Source organism: Scatophagus argus, chromosome 7 (genome assembly GCF_020382885.2).
Source record: "Scatophagus argus isolate fScaArg1 chromosome 7, fScaArg1.pri, whole genome shotgun sequence".
NCBI lineage: Eukaryota > Metazoa > Chordata > Actinopteri > Scatophagidae > Scatophagus > Scatophagus argus.
In genome coordinates this window covers 24,313,274-24,330,063 of record NC_058499.1, presented here as the reverse complement: position 1 = coordinate 24,330,063, position 16,790 = coordinate 24,313,274, and the positions used below count along the sequence as shown (strand labels likewise).

The 16,790-nt window shown below is 38.4% G+C and overlaps 1 protein-coding gene across 7 annotated transcripts in view; it reads left to right on the top strand.

Moving 5' to 3' along the window:
* The window catches only part of nlrc5 (NLR family, CARD domain containing 5), a 33,359-nt gene extending 17,570 nt beyond the window's left edge, over positions 1-15,789 (top strand). For 3 of the 7 annotated variants that reach the window (XM_046393929.1, XM_046393928.1, XM_046393927.1), the window contains exons 25-56: positions 247-330; positions 490-579; positions 857-904; positions 1,017-1,046; positions 1,135-1,218; positions 1,300-1,383; positions 1,642-1,731; positions 1,913-1,972; positions 3,605-3,688; positions 3,817-3,900; positions 4,492-4,581; positions 4,700-4,765; positions 5,013-5,096; positions 5,609-5,692; positions 5,879-5,965; positions 6,081-6,140; positions 6,679-6,726; positions 7,438-7,521; positions 7,645-7,728; positions 7,816-7,893; positions 8,271-8,345; positions 8,431-8,514; positions 8,644-8,727; positions 10,044-10,139; positions 10,239-10,322; positions 11,102-11,185; positions 12,027-12,110; positions 12,195-12,278; positions 12,398-12,475; positions 12,657-12,740; positions 13,493-13,576; positions 13,728-15,789. In XM_046393929.1, coding sequence (XP_046249885.1) covers positions 247-330; positions 490-579; positions 857-904; positions 1,017-1,046; positions 1,135-1,218; positions 1,300-1,383; positions 1,642-1,731; positions 1,913-1,972; positions 3,605-3,688; positions 3,817-3,900; positions 4,492-4,581; positions 4,700-4,765; positions 5,013-5,096; positions 5,609-5,692; positions 5,879-5,965; positions 6,081-6,140; positions 6,679-6,726; positions 7,438-7,521; positions 7,645-7,728; positions 7,816-7,893; positions 8,271-8,345; positions 8,431-8,514; positions 8,644-8,727; positions 10,044-10,139; positions 10,239-10,322; positions 11,102-11,185; positions 12,027-12,110; positions 12,195-12,278; positions 12,398-12,475; positions 12,657-12,740; positions 13,493-13,576; positions 13,728-13,809 — 2,506 coding nt within the window. In that variant the 3' untranslated portion in view covers positions 13,810-15,789. Of the gene's footprint in view, positions 1-246; positions 331-489; positions 580-856; positions 905-1,016; positions 1,047-1,134; positions 1,219-1,299; positions 1,384-1,641; positions 1,732-1,912; positions 1,973-3,604; positions 3,689-3,816; positions 3,901-4,491; positions 4,582-4,699; positions 4,766-5,012; positions 5,097-5,608; positions 5,693-5,878; positions 5,966-6,080; positions 6,141-6,678; positions 6,727-7,437; positions 7,522-7,644; positions 7,729-7,815; positions 7,894-8,270; positions 8,346-8,430; positions 8,515-8,643; positions 8,728-10,043; positions 10,140-10,238; positions 10,323-11,101; positions 11,186-12,026; positions 12,111-12,194; positions 12,279-12,397; positions 12,476-12,656; positions 12,741-13,492; positions 13,577-13,727 lie in introns of those variants that run through there. The other 4 variants (XM_046393930.1, XM_046393931.1, XM_046393932.1 and 1 more) reach the window with 4 other exon arrangements.
* The last annotated feature ends 1,001 nt before the right edge of the window (positions 15,790-16,790 follow it).

Here is a 16,790-nt window from a genome sequence, read left to right as displayed (position 1 = left end):
ACAAACTTGTGCATATCTAGTTTATAGTTAAATGCAGCATCAACATAGCCACCGTACCTCATAAGCAATCATAATGTGTTCATATGGTGAATTCAGATAAAACTGTAATGAAATGCTATTTCATGTGACTTTTTGTTTGTATTTTCTGGACCCCCGGTGCAACGTTTCTTTGATTTTGGCAGTTACCCATGCTGTAGTGTTTTTTGTCTCTGATGTTATTGCACCCCCCACGTTCTTGTCTATCAGTCTGTCAGGCAACAGGTTAGGCAACAAAGGTCTGAGGAAACTCTTGGACGTCCTGCCTCATCTGAATAACATCCGGGAGATCAAGTAAGACTGCATGCAAAGCCATAACAATGTGACAAATGAATCATTCAGAACAATTTTCAAAAAAGTCACACTGTTACCTCTGTTTACCGCAGTGTATTATTCAGTATAATTAGCTCATTTAGAGCTCAGTGTTGTCATGTCTTCATGTCTGCTTTTCAGCGCGAGTAACAATGGAATCAGCATGGAAGGAGTGATGATGCTGGCTGGTGCTTTGTGTTATCATAGCAGCTTAACACAAATTCACATCAGGTACTCTTTGTTTTACATTTTAGGTATTTAATGATTTTATTAGAGCAGCAACCCCAAGTTTCTCCCATTTATTTTTCCATTGTGGCAAGCTGCCAGTTAGAATAGCTGATAAATGCTGCTTGACAGCTTCTTTTTATTTGGTTTTTAAATACAAGTATATACGGCATAGACATTGACATAGACATGAACTGACTCATGAGACAATATTTTTTTTTTTTTATAACTAAAGTGTTGTTAAAAGTCGATATGATACAACAGTGTCCTGCTGATTTTACAGTCATGGAAACAAAGGGCAGGTGATCCTGGAGTTCTCCCCAAACCAAAGGTAGAGAACACTGTGTATATGAAAACTTATACACATCTGACTGTGTTTTCATTTGTCAGTTAATGCGTTCATTCTGTCCTCTGTTTTTTGTTTTGTTTTGTTTTGTTTTTAGCCATGCCAAACAGCAGCTGAAGATATTCAGGTACAGTGAGCTGAGAGAGAGTTTGACGTTTCCCCACACATCATTACTTTGAGATTAAAATACAAAATGATTCTCTTTTATGCTGAAGGATAAACAACAGCAGCCTCCTTCCATCTAATGTAACCACACTGTGTAGAAAATTGGTCCAGTGTCCCTCCCATTTGGAGTTAGAGTAAGTTTTCTTATTGTATATTCACACTTTTCGTCATCATGACCGAACGAGTACATTAAAGATATCTTTACTTTGTGTCAGTTTGTCTCACAACTCAGTGACAGGCGAGGCTATTGAGAATCTGCTGAAGGTTCTGCCGAAGATGACGTCGCTAAAGAGTCTCAAGTAAGACATGCACACATTAGGGGTGTCACAATTTTAATTCAAAATTGAAAATCCTTTGCTTCGATTTGCTAAAGCAGGATCAGTGATTGTCCTAGTACTTTTTTTCTCTCTCCACCCTTTCACACGTACTTGCATGTGTCCCATGGGTGGGTTTTGGGGTCTCTTCAGAGTTCCCACAGTTAGCTGACTTGTAGCCTGCAGCTTCACCTCCTTTGATTACCTTGTCATTAGAATCATCCCTACCCTCTTGTTCCTCAGTGTCAGCCACAGCATCTCGTCAACAGCTGAAGCACTGATGTTGTTCAAGTGCTTGACTGTCAGTCAGAGAGTGACGTCAGTGGAACTCAGGTACTTTCCCGTGTTGCATCTGTCAAGGCAACAACATCTGCTTAACATTCGCTTTCTCTCTGTATCTGGGCCCTCTGCTCTGTAGTGGCTACCGACAGGAGATAATTTAATAAATGTCACAGCAATAATGCTGTACGTTCTTCTGTGTTTTTGCCTAATACTGCTTTGAATTCTTTTTCAGACCACATACTGAATCCTTCATCCATTTTGACAGTGTGAAAACAAAACACACCAGCTGCAGGTCTGTGATTAGCAAGTTTTTTGCTTTTTTTTCACCCATTAGTAAAGCTAAAAGAAAATATGGTGCCGCTTTATTTTATAGACTGGCCAGTTTATATTGTTTTGCAAAGGTTATATATATTTACTCAGACATTATAAATCTGGCTTCTTCTAGTTTCGCTTTCTGTCTGACTGTCAGTGTTTGTGGTTCACTATGATAACAGCAAACAGGAGAACTTTCTCCTCCTGTGTTTTTATTTTATTGTTTGACAGAAAAATATATCCTGCTAATTTGACAGTCACTTCAAAAAAACAAAAACAAATAAAACAATTTTTTGGCATATAAGTAGCACTTCATGATCAGTCACAGAGAAAGAGTGACTGTTCTCAGTGACTGATTATCTTACCATGATGTTTCTGTTCTGCTGTTCATTGTTTAGTAACACAGAGAAACAGATGGCGAGAACCACAAAAGACAGGAGGAAAAGTAAAAAGATTTTACTGAGGGGAACATTTTGTCATACACAGAATGTCAGTTCGAACACAACAAACAAGTCCAGGAAGGAAGCAGGCAAAATCAAGGGCATCTTAATAGACAGGCTTACCGGGGCTTACGTCAGGGCTTCCAGTGGCCTCACAAGACATTCGTAGCTGTAGCATCATGTCGGAAGAGATCATGAGGAAATATGAGACCTCTCTGCTGCTGTGGAGGACAGAGAGGGCTGCATGCCTGAACTACGGCAGCAAGAAAGATGATAAAAACCAAACGCTGATTACCATCCGCTTTAAATATATTAAAAAGACTGGATTTGTTATAATCTAGGTTACAGAGCTGGTGAAACAATGCAGAGTCATAAGGATAATGGCAAAAGATATCATTTGTTTTTATCTAGAGCCTATACCCAACCTATGATGTTTAATTATGTCTAGTTTGCTTTTACCATTGACATACACTTTGCACATTTTGTACAACTGTTTAATCCAGATGAAAGCAACAGTTGATGTATATTTTATTGTTCATTTTGCAGAGAGTTCACTTTGCTGACAAACTAAAGGGGAAGCATAGAAGGAGACACCTCAGACCCCTATAGTCCTATCTTAGGGTGCTGTTAGTTGTAGTTCCAAAAAGTCCATAGCTCCAGGGCCTAAACTAATATTAAGGCATTTGTGGTCAAACCCCCTGAGAACTGACACTATGAAATGCTGGAAAGCAATGAACACACAAGGAAGAACAAAGATAATCTGGCAAAATAGCAGGGAAATCAATGCTTGGTTACTGGCATGTTCATGGGCAGGGGAGTAGTGGGACACAGGTGTGGATGAACAAGAAGGCTGGAAACTTAGAAGGACAGGATGTGAAATAACAGGAAATTGTTACCCTGCATTCATGTACTCCTTAAAGGGTCCCATTTGCCATGTATGGATAACATGTAAACTCTGCACAGAAGGGCCCAGACCTGGAATGGCCCAGACCTGGACTCAGACTGTGAGGCGGCAGTGCTAACTGTGCCACCCTGCACTACTAGATACCAGAATAAAACACACAATAGAATGTGTACAGACCAGCTGTATGTTAGGGGAATTACTTTTTCAGGAAAAAAGAAGGCTGACTAAGACTTTCTAACTGTCTGAATGTCTAACTGTGTGCACACAGGTTAACCCATTTGAGCTTGAATGGTGATGACTTGGAGAGACTGCTTGAAATCCTGCAGCAGGGTCCCCACCTATCTGACCTGGAGTATGTGCCACACTCAAATCACAGTGCTACTAATACATTAGCACCCACCCATGCACTGTACATACACAGCAGTGCTTACTTACATACTGTTGACGCAGACGCTGAGTCATTCTTTCTTTTGACCGCAGTTTGTCAAGTAACCAGCTGGAAGATAAAGGAGTGAAGCGCTTTTTGAATTCTCTACGAGAGCTTAAAATCACCAGCTATGTCAAGTAAGATACCTGTTTTGAAATACCAATATTAAGAACTTTCAATTCTGCATTCTTGTACAAGCTGTATTGGACAAATCAAACAGTAAACAACTTCTTAGTGAAGATCTTGTAAAAAGTAGAAAAGAAGGGAAATTCAGTTGATCTCACTACACAATAATCCAAAATAATGTAATACTTCATGTAGAGAAAAATATATGAATCTGATCCTATAGATCTTCTGTACTGCGAGGCTGAAGATGTCTGTGAAGCCTCGACATTTTAGAATTTGTAGCTTCTTTGTAATATTTGAAGCATCATCTGCTATCATGCAGCTACAACTTTGTGCTCTATCAGAATCAACTTCATTGGAAAAGCATGTGAAAGCAGATATCATTTTTGTGTTTCTTTCTTCTCAATGAACTTATACACTAACAGACATCCAGCATAACAAGAACAACAAAGTCAAGTCAAATCAGTTTTATTTATATATCCTTAAAATCCAAATCAAAAATTAGAAAAAAACACATCCTTTGACCTCCTTAGACCCTGTGTTCAGATGAAGGGATTTTGCTCCTTTTTACTCTGTTGTCTTTATTCTGTCTCCATCCACAGTTTAAGCAAAAATAGCCTGACCATAGAGGGCCTGTTGGATGTAGCCAGCACTCTGTGTACCTGTGAAAACGTCTCTGGTGTGGAAGTCGGGTGAGTCTTGTGGAAATGAGTGAACAAAAGACCACAAGAAGAAATGATTTATTGAAAGCATGAAAAACTGTACAAAGTAATGGAATATTTGTCCCTGTCTGTCATTTTCTGCTGGTAGCTTGGGAGCAGAGGAAAGATGTCTCATCTGGTTTACACAACATGAAGGCTGTGAAAAAACTCTGAGGTAGGAAAAAGAATCCAGAATTACAAAAACGGAAGTCACCTGTTACCACTGTGCCTCCTAAAGTGTAGAGTCCAGTGCGAGACCACTGTTGGCTTTTTAGCATTGTTTGTTGTCTGAAAGGTCATTTAAATATTGCAGTACACATTGCATTGACTGGTTAGGAAGAATATACCTTTGCAAAATGCTCATATGTCGAGTTATTGTTTGTTTTTTCTCCCCTTTTCCATCTTTTCTGCATCTTCGGCAGCATCAGAGATAGTAGTTTGGAACGTGCCCATATGGTCAGATTAGCAGAGATTGTGTCTGTCTGTCCCAGCCTGACCAAACTGGAGTAAGTTCACCTTCATCTTCAGATATTTTATACCATAGCACTTTTCATAAAAACAAATTCTTAACAACTGCAGTTTGTTTGCTATAGGAATTCAGTACAGTGGTTGTTTTAAATAAAAACAGCATTTATTGTGGGTGCTGATGCTGTATATATCTCAACACCATAATTACCGTTTTCGTGACTTTCATAGTTAAATTTCGGTTGACTAGTTGTATGCAGAACATTGTGCGAAAAATGAAATTCTTTGTTTTATGAAAGCCACTCAAAAAGATTTAAACAGAGCTATAGTTTTTGTGTATTTCTTCTTAGGTTAGCAGCTGTCTGCAGGCACTTTTATTTATGCTTCAGCACGCTGTTCTTGTTCTTCGTGTATTATCAATGTTTTTCTTGACAAATTTTATGTCAGTACAGAACTTTATTAAACAGACATGTACTGTACTGAAGACCTGACTAATCATGCCATCTGATGTCATCTGAAAGTCAGTATTGATTAGTTTGTGATTGCTCCACAGAATGAAGAACAATTTTGTGCAGTCAGATTGGATTGAAGACTTTTTGAAATTGCTGAACAGCAGTGAACGAGAATTCAGTGTCAGGTGAGAAGGAATAGATGAGAATACAACCACTCCTGTGTCGTCGTCAGATGTGTTCTTCAGCACCATTTTTGTCATGACTCCACACATCTCTCTGTTGCTGTCCAAATAGCTGAAGGGCCTGGTGTCCATCTGCTGAATTACATTGTTGAAATGCTGAACTGTATTACTCTCTGTCTTCTCTGTCAGTGTGGAGGAGTGTTGGATCAATTCTGAGGAAGCTGTTAATTTGGTGTGTCGATGTCTGGACCTCAACAGCAACATACACGCTATCAAGTGAGAAATGAACACATTGGAAGCCTATACACTCTTTGCAGTGAGACATATTCAGACATATTTAAACTTGTTGTAGAAACCATATGTGTAACAGTGTCACGTCTTTGCTTTGCAGGGTTTACCAAACCACGCTGCACCTGTCTTTGATGAAGTCCACTGAACTCACTCCAGTCAGGTAAAACACAGAGGCTGCATATTTAAATCCACTTGAAAATATGTACTGTAATTTCCGGACTATAAGCCGCTACTTTTTTCGCACACGTTGAACCCTGTGGCTTAAACAATGATGTGGCTAATTTATGGATTTTACCTCGAGACGAAAGTGACATTGAGAGCGACAGCGAAAGAGAGACTGATAACGTGGACACCTGCGGCTTATAGACAGTTGTGGCCTATATATGTACAAGTTGTTTTTCTTTTTTTTAAATTTAGTGGGTGCAGCTTATATTCAGGTGCGCTCAATAGTCCGGAAATTGCGGCATGTTTTTGTGCTTGTTGTTTCTTCTCTTGGAAGCTTCATTGTGCAGAATGAGGGCTGATTTCACATTCATTTGTACAGTATGAGCATGATTTTGTAACATCACAGCTAGTTTGGATTATAGTCTATTTTGTACTATATTAGACAAATCATTATTCAAAGCAGCGTTTTTTTTTTTTTATTACAAATGAATATACTGTAGATATTAAACACTCATGTGTGTTTGTGTTTTCAGTTGTGACTCTGCAGATCTGACTCCATCCATGGCCACAAAGAAAATTGGGTACACTTTCTTTTAAAGGCATTATCCAAAGCATTGCAAAACTAATCTGCATAGTGTAGCCTAAATTTATCACAGTACCACTGTTCTGCTGGTATAATATCAACATCACAGTAGCTTGCTTTGAGAAAATACCCATAATGCTAGCCAACATCACAGCATTGTTCAGTCATGATCCTTCTTTCTCATGAAATTAAATTAAGCAGATGTTGCACCATTTAAGATGCTGTTTTCAACCATGGTAGAAATACCCAATGTTACACCTGTGGTAACTTAACCGAGTCATTTTGTTGCCCAAACCTGACTAAACTATAATAATTATGAGTAAACCAGATTTTGACTTCAGACAAGATATGAAATCAGGACTCCTGTTTCAGACTAACTCATCCACCACAACTCCACCCATAGACCTTCCCCAACTGCTAACAGCTATACTCAGACAGAGCTTGTTCTCACAGCCCGCATCCAAATATAGACATGTGTTGAGGCAACAATTACTAGCCAATCACAACACAGTTGAAGCAGAGTAGGTGGAAAACTCTTGCGGGAGGTGTTGAAGGTGGAGGGGTGAGGAATTCGGGTGTCAGTTCCTGAACAGCTGTCGTTTGACTCTTCTCACTTGGGTGCAAATACAAGACTTAATCGATTTAATTGTTTTAAAGACATATGAATTCATTCATTAAAATATTTTTGGGAATGTCTCCTCTCCTCCAGCCTTGTGCACTGTGCAGTAGAGGGGAACCAGCTTGCATCAATGAAGAGCATCATCAAGAAGTGTCCTTTACTGACAGAGCTGGAGTTAGTATCCTCTGTTTTGTGTATACATGCAGTAACCAGAAGTCACTGTACAGGGGAGATGTATCTGTGAAAGCTAGATGAAATGAAGCTCTGTTAAATCATGTTTGTTGTCATGATTCACAGTTTCTCCCACACTAGACTTGATCAAGGCGGCGCTGAGTTTCTCTGTTCTGTTCTGCATTCGCTGCCAAATCTCACTTCTCTCAGGTGAGATTTTTCCCTCATATTAGACACTTTTAGTAATGCTGGTTTTAAGGTTCTGTCATGACAAACACCTACTTGGATCTTTTGCAGTGTTGCTTCCAAGGTGCCTTGTGTGATGGAGAATCTCGCCGAGGCCTTGCTGCAGGTTCCGTCCATTCAGTGCTTAAAGTGAGCAACACACGCTCATTTCATGACTTGTCTGGATCATTTTAACTTCATTTCCTCTCATCTGGGAGTACTCTTTATCTCTCACTGATTTTTTGTGTGCAGGTGTGTGTGTGTGTCTGTGCATTAATGGAGATTGCTTAGTGCTTCAAGTTGTACTTTTTAATACAGACAGCGTATCAAAGACTGATTGTACAGACTCATTGTCAGCTTTCCAGTTATGCTTCAGATAATTCCAGTGCTCCATGGCTCTGTTTTGTAAGTTGCCATGCATAAAAATGGCTAACTCTGCATATCTTGGTTTACATTTCACTGGGTAGAGTGAACATCATTTTTGTGTTAATGAATTGAAGTGTTTTCTTCATTTTTGTCTCTCCTAGTCTGTCAGGTCATGTGATTGCTGACACTGCAGCTCAGATCTTGACCAGTTTGCTGCCCCGTCTGCGATTAGTCAAGTAAGTGGAGGTGCAGTGAATTAAGGAAGTTTAAATGATTCAGGAAGTCCATCTCACATAATCTGTGACCATCTGTCCTGTCTAGCTTGTCTCATTGTGTCTGGTCAGTGACTGGTGGGCTGAACCTCATCAAAGCACTGGGAGAGTGTACCAGTCTGGAAGGCCTTTGGTAAGGCATATATGTATGCATATGAATGAACATGTGTGCACAAATGAATACATACAGACTGATTTATACAATGTCTCGAACTTCTATGTCTCTCTGTGTGTTCGTTTGTGATTCTTTTTGCACACAAAGTCTGGATTATTTGCAGTTGAATGAGGAGAGCAGGATTTGTCTGGCACAGTCACTAAGGAATATCAACTCAATACGCAGTCTCAAGTAAGAAACGCTGTCTGGTTTACTATGGCAGGATCAAAACAATCTGATGTACGAGCTCCTTATAAGTGTTACTGGTGTAAGTTACAACAAGGCTCATAAATTATTGCGGCAACATCTCTGCAGTTTCTCTGCAGATTTTACACTCAGAATGTCAACGAATCTCCACCCACTCGTGCATGTGTGTTGGTACGATGTGATAGTATGTCAAAAATGAGATTTACTGCTGGGGAACTGAGGAAGTGCCATTTGTCACCACATCATCTGTGAAGGATCGAGCAAATGAATTCACCATTCGTTCAGACAGATAACTGACTGAGTCACACTCTTGATTTGTGTGCATACATTTGCCTCAGTGCGTCCTATATTTTAGGCCAACTGACTTTTCCAACAAGTGTTTATGCTTTGCTTGTGGTTGCTGCTAATGAAATAAAAGCTCAAATTGAAACTAAATGTTTATTTCAGACTGCTTGATTTAGATTTTGGTAGTTTGTAATGTTTTGCGTGTGCTTGTTTTTGCTTTAAAAACAAGCACACACAAAATATTTTTGAATATTCACCTTACAAGCAATCAAAACATTCCACTAAGCTCTGCAGATTTTCATTCTTGATGCGCTGAACGCACTTGAGCCTGTTTATGAAAGTAGTCTTCCACATTTCACTTTTGGAGATATTCTTTTTTATTTTTTTCCACGTCATTCTGAAGGCTGATCAAGTTCAATGTATAATGTGTCCTGTTTATAGCTACTCATTATGTAGTCCTAAGTATTTATTTAATGTGGGGATAAGCCTGTGAAGCTATTTCAGAAACTTGTCTTTACATCGACTGCGACAGTGGCACTGACACTCTCTGCTTGCGTCCATATCCAGCACCTCTCTAGTAAGCTGGTCTATTTAAGATATCATGTATTTGCTTACACTACTTATGCCAAAACTGCTGCTTCATCGCTCACATTACGGCCACCGTTGCTGCAGCTCATCATACCAGCATGTCATCAGCTCCATATGAAGCTCATCATAAATGTCCCCCTCTACTGCCTCCTCTGTTCTATCATAGTGTTAAGCTGTAAAGTGTTGCTTACTGATGGAGTGTCAGAACTTAGAACGCAAATGTCAATGCTGTTCATACAGAATTTAAATATGTATCATGTTTACGTTGGTATAAATCTTCCTCACGAGATGTTTTTATTAACACTATTTTTTATCACAGTCACTTAATGAGTATTCACTCCCAGACTCAGTTCTACAGAACATCTGATTGCTTGGTTGAACAGAACATTTGACCCTGTGTTTGTGCCATGTGGATGATTGTGTTCCAGACTAAACAAGATTTCAGTAGTGGATCAATCGGGAGCAAACGGTGTGTTAGATCTCCTTGCTGCTATAGAGGGACTCACAAGAATGGAAGAAATAGAGTGAGTTTTTCACACATAAATTAAGCATGATTAACCACATTTTAGTATGCCGTGAAAGAGTTTGTCATATAGGATGTGTTCTTTCTCATATTGTTTCAGGTTGGACAGCTGGATGATGGCTGATGAAGGAATAGAGCAGCTGACTAGAGTCCTTCCTGTGTGGACGGGGCTCAGAAAGATCAGGTAGGCCGGAAATGTAGCTGAAGTCTACAGTAGGCACTTCCAGTACTCTGTGGTCTTTTATTGACAGGTTCTCGTTAATGTGTCATGTTTCAAATATGTTTAGAAACCCATGCTGTCAGTATTGTATTTTCGTTTGGCTTTTATTTACCCAAATGAGATCCTTGGTATGCTTTCCTCTGTGTCTGGTATAAACTATTGAAGCATCTCCAAGAAACATTTGTGTTAAAGGTAGTGTATTACTTAATATAAACAATCAATTGCCTACCCTCTAAACATTTTAACTGATAAAATATCCCATGTTTTGTCCTTCTTGACTAAACTCAAGATTACAGTTAAACTGTGCTTGTGCCCAGCTTGGTCACAGTTATGTGAAGTAAGAATCACTCTAAACATACCAGTCATTTCATTATACTGTGAACACCTTCTTTATGGGCACCAGCTGCTTCCTTTCGCAGCAGGTTCTTCCCCTCTGAGTGTGGGCCCGACAGCCACCAAGTATTTTAGCCTTCATTGGGTGACTAATGAAGGCTGTCTCGCTAATAATTTATTGTAATTATTCATTCTTACATGCTGTATTGCAGATTTTGCACAGTGTCTTATAGCTGCAATTTTCTTCATGGAACTTAATGAATTTGAATAATTCTGACTTTTTTAAACATGCAGTGTTCCAGACAGCTATGCATGCTGCCTGCAACAAAACAAACAACTTATTTTACATTTAGTACTGTGTGTGTGTGTGTGTGCATGTGTGTGTGTGTATGTGTGTCTCTGTTTTCCAGCCTTTCTACGAACCTTATCAGTGACCAATCAGGAGACAAACTGGTGGAAACTTTGAAGAGCTGTATTTCCCTGGAAGAGCTTCAGTAAGGACATGTTGACATTTTGGCTCATTCCGTAACTGCAGTTTTTGAAAATCACTTTGTCAGAAATGTAAAATGATGACTGAATACTGACTGATTTGTCTGCGATAGTGAAAACAGGCCAATATTTTATCAGCAATTTTGTAAAAATGGGGATTATTATCAGGATTATAATTTAAAGCATGGCTGCAACTCTCGTGCCCTGTGACAACTCATGCAGTCGACATCACTCACATGCATTCATGCCAAAAGTTTATGTACTCAGGGTAAAAAAAACAAAAAAAACCTGTGACGTGAAGAGACAAGTGTTTGGCAGCAGTACTAGAACACAGATATATCTTAAGGTTCCAAAGAATCAAAAAAAAGACAAGTGCCGCATCCATAAGGTGTAATAAATTAGAGGAAACGCGACAAATTCAGCTCTTCATTTTGGCTGTTTGAAGTGTGAAAACAACACGCCTCTACTGCTCTGCAACAAGCACAGGCTAACCACAGCTGTGCAGCATGGTTACACTTAAGAACGAAATAACAGGCGAAACCAGTCCGTTTTTTTTCCCCCGTAGTTTTGATGTCCTCGAACTGAGACTCATCAGTCAATGATCTGATTCAGTTGCACTCTGCTGTGAGATGCATGGAGAAAACCTGTTTTAATTTTTATTTTGATCTAATAGACTTTTCTCTTTTCTTTACTATCGCATATAAATACTTATGGTCTATTTCAATTTAGTATTATTTATTACTATACTATATATACATTAGTCAAAGACAAAAAAATATAAATGAAAAATCCTTAGCATGCTTCAGTTAGTACTGTATGAAAACACTTGTTTGTGTTGTTTTCTAGTGTGTCTGGTAACAGTCTGGGTGATCTTACTGCTGCCAGGATGGCTCTTGTCCTACCATCACTGACACACATCACTGTGTTGGAGTAAGTCACACACATGTATTGATGTTATTGACATTGATATTGACCTCCTGAGGTTTACACTTTTTATGTCTGTTTTTTTTCTAGCATTTCATTAAACCAAATTGGAAATAAAGGGTCAGTGAGTCTGTCCAAAGCAATAATGTGCATGAAGAACCTCACCAAGATTAAGTAAGGCTCTAACACTTCTCCTTTTGTTTTGCTGGTCACAACCCTGATGCATGACTAGATTAACTGATGATTATTTAATGATGACTAATGTATTTGTGTTTCCTGTATGGTTCTGTCAGTCTGACCTCTGTTGGAACTTCAGAGCTGTGTGATGTAGCTGCCAGTCTGGCCCACTGTGCCCTCATACAGGATGTGGGGTAAGATCAAAAGAATTCTAAAACATTATCAGTAAACATGATGAAAAGGTTTACAAAAAGTTTACGTTATTACATTACAATATTATTGCTTGGTAAATGTGAGTGTGCTATGTGCAGTTTCCTGACATGAGCTTCTGGGTTTAGAAGTTAAGTAGAGCTGTTTCTGTCTTTCTCTGTGTAGTCTGGGATGGAATAGTTGCGGTGATAAAGTTGCAGTGGAGTTGGCTCGAGTTATGCCTCTCTGTCAGAAGTTAACCACAATAGAGTAAGTTTGTGAACTCATACACACACACACAACTATGTGCACAACTATAGACTTCCTTAACGATGACAACAACAACAACAATAATAACAATGATAATAATAGTAATAATAATAATCTCTCTAAAAGTAGAACAGTAGGCCCCTGTGTTGTCATAGAAATATGGAGTCTGTGTGTCGGGAGGGAGGGGGGGCTAAATGAGGTTGTGCTCTGAACTGAAAAAAATGTAATGATTAGTCAATTAATTTATCATTTGATTGACAGCAAATCAGTTTGCAACAGTTTTTGAAAATGTGAGGTTTTGATGAATTTCCTTTGAGTGATTTTAATAATTTGAACAAACTGATTGAACAAAACAAACATTGCTAGAGTATCACTTTGGGCCCTTTGTAATTGTGACAGCATTTTTACAAACCAAACGAACAGTCAATAATATAGAAATATAATCAGCAAATGAATCCAAAAACGTACTACACAAAATAGTTCAAAATGAGCTCCACCTCAACCAACTCCTACAGTAAAATCCTGTTAAATGATATCATCTGATATCATATAATAGTGTCACAGCTGCACTAAGACACCTTTCACTTTAAAATAACGTGAGTGCATAATTTTAAGGTGTTATAATGCACTTTGTTTCTGAATTTTGTTTCACCAAATTTCTGTCTTGTCTTTACTGCAGTCAGTCTTACTTGCCCTGTATTTGCTTGCATTGTAGCACAGTATGTATGTATGTTTGTGTTTCTTTCTCCCAGTCTGGAGTCAAACTGTCTGACTGTTGTTGGAGCAGAAGCCCTGGTTAGAGGCTTACAGTCGTGTCCTGCTCTGCAGCTCATCAGGTAAACTGCATGTTGTTGTGTTTCCCAGGCAAAGTTTGGCTCATACAGGCACCCGTGACTTATCTATCTTATCTACCTCTATTTGTTGGTAGCACGTTGAATACTGAGTCACTTTGCATATATATCAGTGTATCTCCGTTTTGCATTTCAGGCTGTGGAAAAACCAGATCTCTCCCAGAGAAGCACAAAGTCTCAGTCTAAAGGACAGGAGGATGAATTTCTCATTCACCTAATCAAAATTGTTTGACACTGGCTGTGAGAAACGTTTTCATCCCTTTTGGTATTTCCCTGAAATGTCTTGATTTGTCTGGAGCTGCTTTAGGTAATAATGAGTGTACATGAGTGTCTTAAAGGTTTATTTTTTAGGAAAGAAAACATTTATTTTTGATCTTGTTTAAATGTATGACTATGCACTATTTGGCCTCCAGTGTCGCCATGGTGAACTGGTATAATTAGCTGACAGTGTCCCTGTTTTGACGGTCCAGGCTGGGATCCTGCTGTGGGTGTGATATGAATGTATCGTCCTGAGGTGTTGTGCTGCAGCTGGTGTGTCACTACTTGATTGACACATCTTCTCTTGGTTGTCTGGACAGCCGCTGGACAGGACACACAGACAGCCCTCTTCCTATTATGTTTCATATGTTTCTTTATGCTATGATCAGTTCAAACTAGACAATATGGCTGGATAAGGACAGAAAGTACAGTATTAAAACAATACTGATGACAGACAGGTATTATAAGTAACTGTGGGAATTTTCAGAATGACCAAAATAAGCATTAATCTTATGGAAATTATTGGTAATATAATCACTAGTACAAATTAAGATTCACTAAACCTAAAGAGTCCCATTTGGGATATTAGAAGAATATTATAGAGAGCTGAAATGATAAAAAAAAAAGTCAGCTGTAAACTAAACTAAACTCAAACTTTTGTATTACTTTTTACATTGATACAATACTGTAGTGACACAAAATGCCCAGCAGATGACTTGTATATACATGGAAATGGATTTGATTAAGTAAGCCACTTACAAAACAAGATAGCAATGTGTTTAATTAAGACATCTCCTTATTTTTAGGAAGACAACCCGTGTCTCAATTTGCAGCTGTTTCCAAATATAATTCATCTAGCTGGAGGCTGTGAGATGTTAGCAGTGAACTGGTTGAAGGACAGCTCACAAAGCTCATTGTTTTGGATCATCCTCAGCTTTTCTGTGTTGTTACTGTCCACTTTGCACATACAGTCACTGCTGTTTTTGCTCAACAAATCTGCTGTGACCCTGGAGGCCAAGGTGATAATGAAAATGATTGCTGTATGTATATAACTTTTGACACACTCACTTTGCACTGTAATGTGTTTACAATATTTGAGGCCACATAAGTGAAAACACAGCAAATCACAAACTCACAGTACTGGAAGAGCTGAGGGAGAACCTCGCTCTGGTTTTTGCTCTTAAAGGGACAGTTTACCTTAAAATCAGTCATACATATTTTCCTCTTACCTGTACTGCTATTTATCCATCTAGATTTGAAGGAAGCATACATTTACTCATGGATGAAAGGCTAGCGAACTAAGCTGGCTAATGTTGCAGCTCAGCCATGGAGGATGCCATTAATGTTTGCATCCTGCTGTATCATGAGCCTCTCAATAAGTAGACATTTCCTTTTGCATGGTTGCTATCGAGTTTTTCAGATGTGTTTGAAGTGCCATATAGTTCTATTATATTAAAAAGAATGTAGACATTTTTACATGCAATCTCTCCAAAACTCCAAAACAATCTAGATAGGGGAAAAAACACTCCAGTTAAGAGGAAAATATATATTTTTGATTTTGGGGTGAAGTCTCCCTTTAAGCACATTTTAGGTTGTGGTCTCTATCGAGTTTCCGTATTTATTTCTGTTGTTATCAAGGAAAGAAATCACTTTTTTGTTTTAAACTTATTTATTTTGATGCAATTATTAGTGTCTACATTTAACTTTAAGAGTGTAATAGTTAAGTTGAACAAGATATATTGTGTATGTTTTGTGGCAGAAGAGGGGAAACGGCACATGCTACCGTTACCTGTTGTGCTGATAATGAAAAATTAATGCACCTTATTTCCTCTCCTATTTTTTTGTGTATTATTTACATTCTCACGTGAAAAATGCCTTTTAATTTGACATTCATTCTGACTTGAACTGAGATTTCAGCTGAGAATAAAAGAGTACCTTCAGTTTTGTCCTTTATTTACACTTTGTCCAATATGTTTATTTATTTCTTTCTTTAACTTTTGTTTTAATTCTTTTATTCCTGTGATCTCAAACACAGTAAGTCAACAGAGCACAAACAAATTGCATTCAATCAAAGTTCCCCATAGAATATTTTGATGTGTTACATTTATTGTTCACTTATTCTTGGCTCTCTATCTCCTCTGATGAGATGAGATGAATATTAATGAACACAATCTCAAAATCGACTAAGCGTTCAGCTAAGAGATATATGAATAATTCCATATTTCACCAGTTATTGAGTTAACATGTCAGTTCAGTATAAGCTCAAGTATGTTTTTAACCCCATTGTTATTTTATTCTAACTGCTGCCAAAAAGAGCGGCTGAAGTGACAGCTGTGCCTGAAAACACAGGACTCTCATTCATTCTGGTCCTCTGGCACTCTCTTGTGGTTAAAGACTAGTAGTGCACGTTCTGCTTCTTTCCAGCACATAAGATTCACAGATATGCACTACTAAGATATAATGATGTTTCATGCCTGAATCTCAGGCTCTTTTAACATTGTCAGCCTCATTGTCTTTAGGCAACGATTCACTGATATTTATTTTTCATGTGTGTATTCAGTTAGGGTATGATGAGTGTAATGTGCAATGCTTCTTTTTAGAACATTTACCCAAGCAGCCTACTGTGCAGTTCTGAAGTACTTTTTACTTGACTTGAGTATGTCCATTTGCTGCCACTTTCTCCTTCTTATAGGCTGTACCTAATGTTATACAACTCACTTCCCCATTTAACAGCCACAGTTACTAGTTATTTAGCCTTAAGAGGTTAAAAGAGTTTACACACAACAGATGTGATGAGTTTATCATCCATTCTTATGGATACATCTACCCAACTGTCAACATTAACATGAACAGTGAACCATCAGCAGTAATAATCATTTAATATAATATCACACTAAGAAGGGTAATTCTGCTGCTTTCACTTTTGACCTAGTTCAAGTAG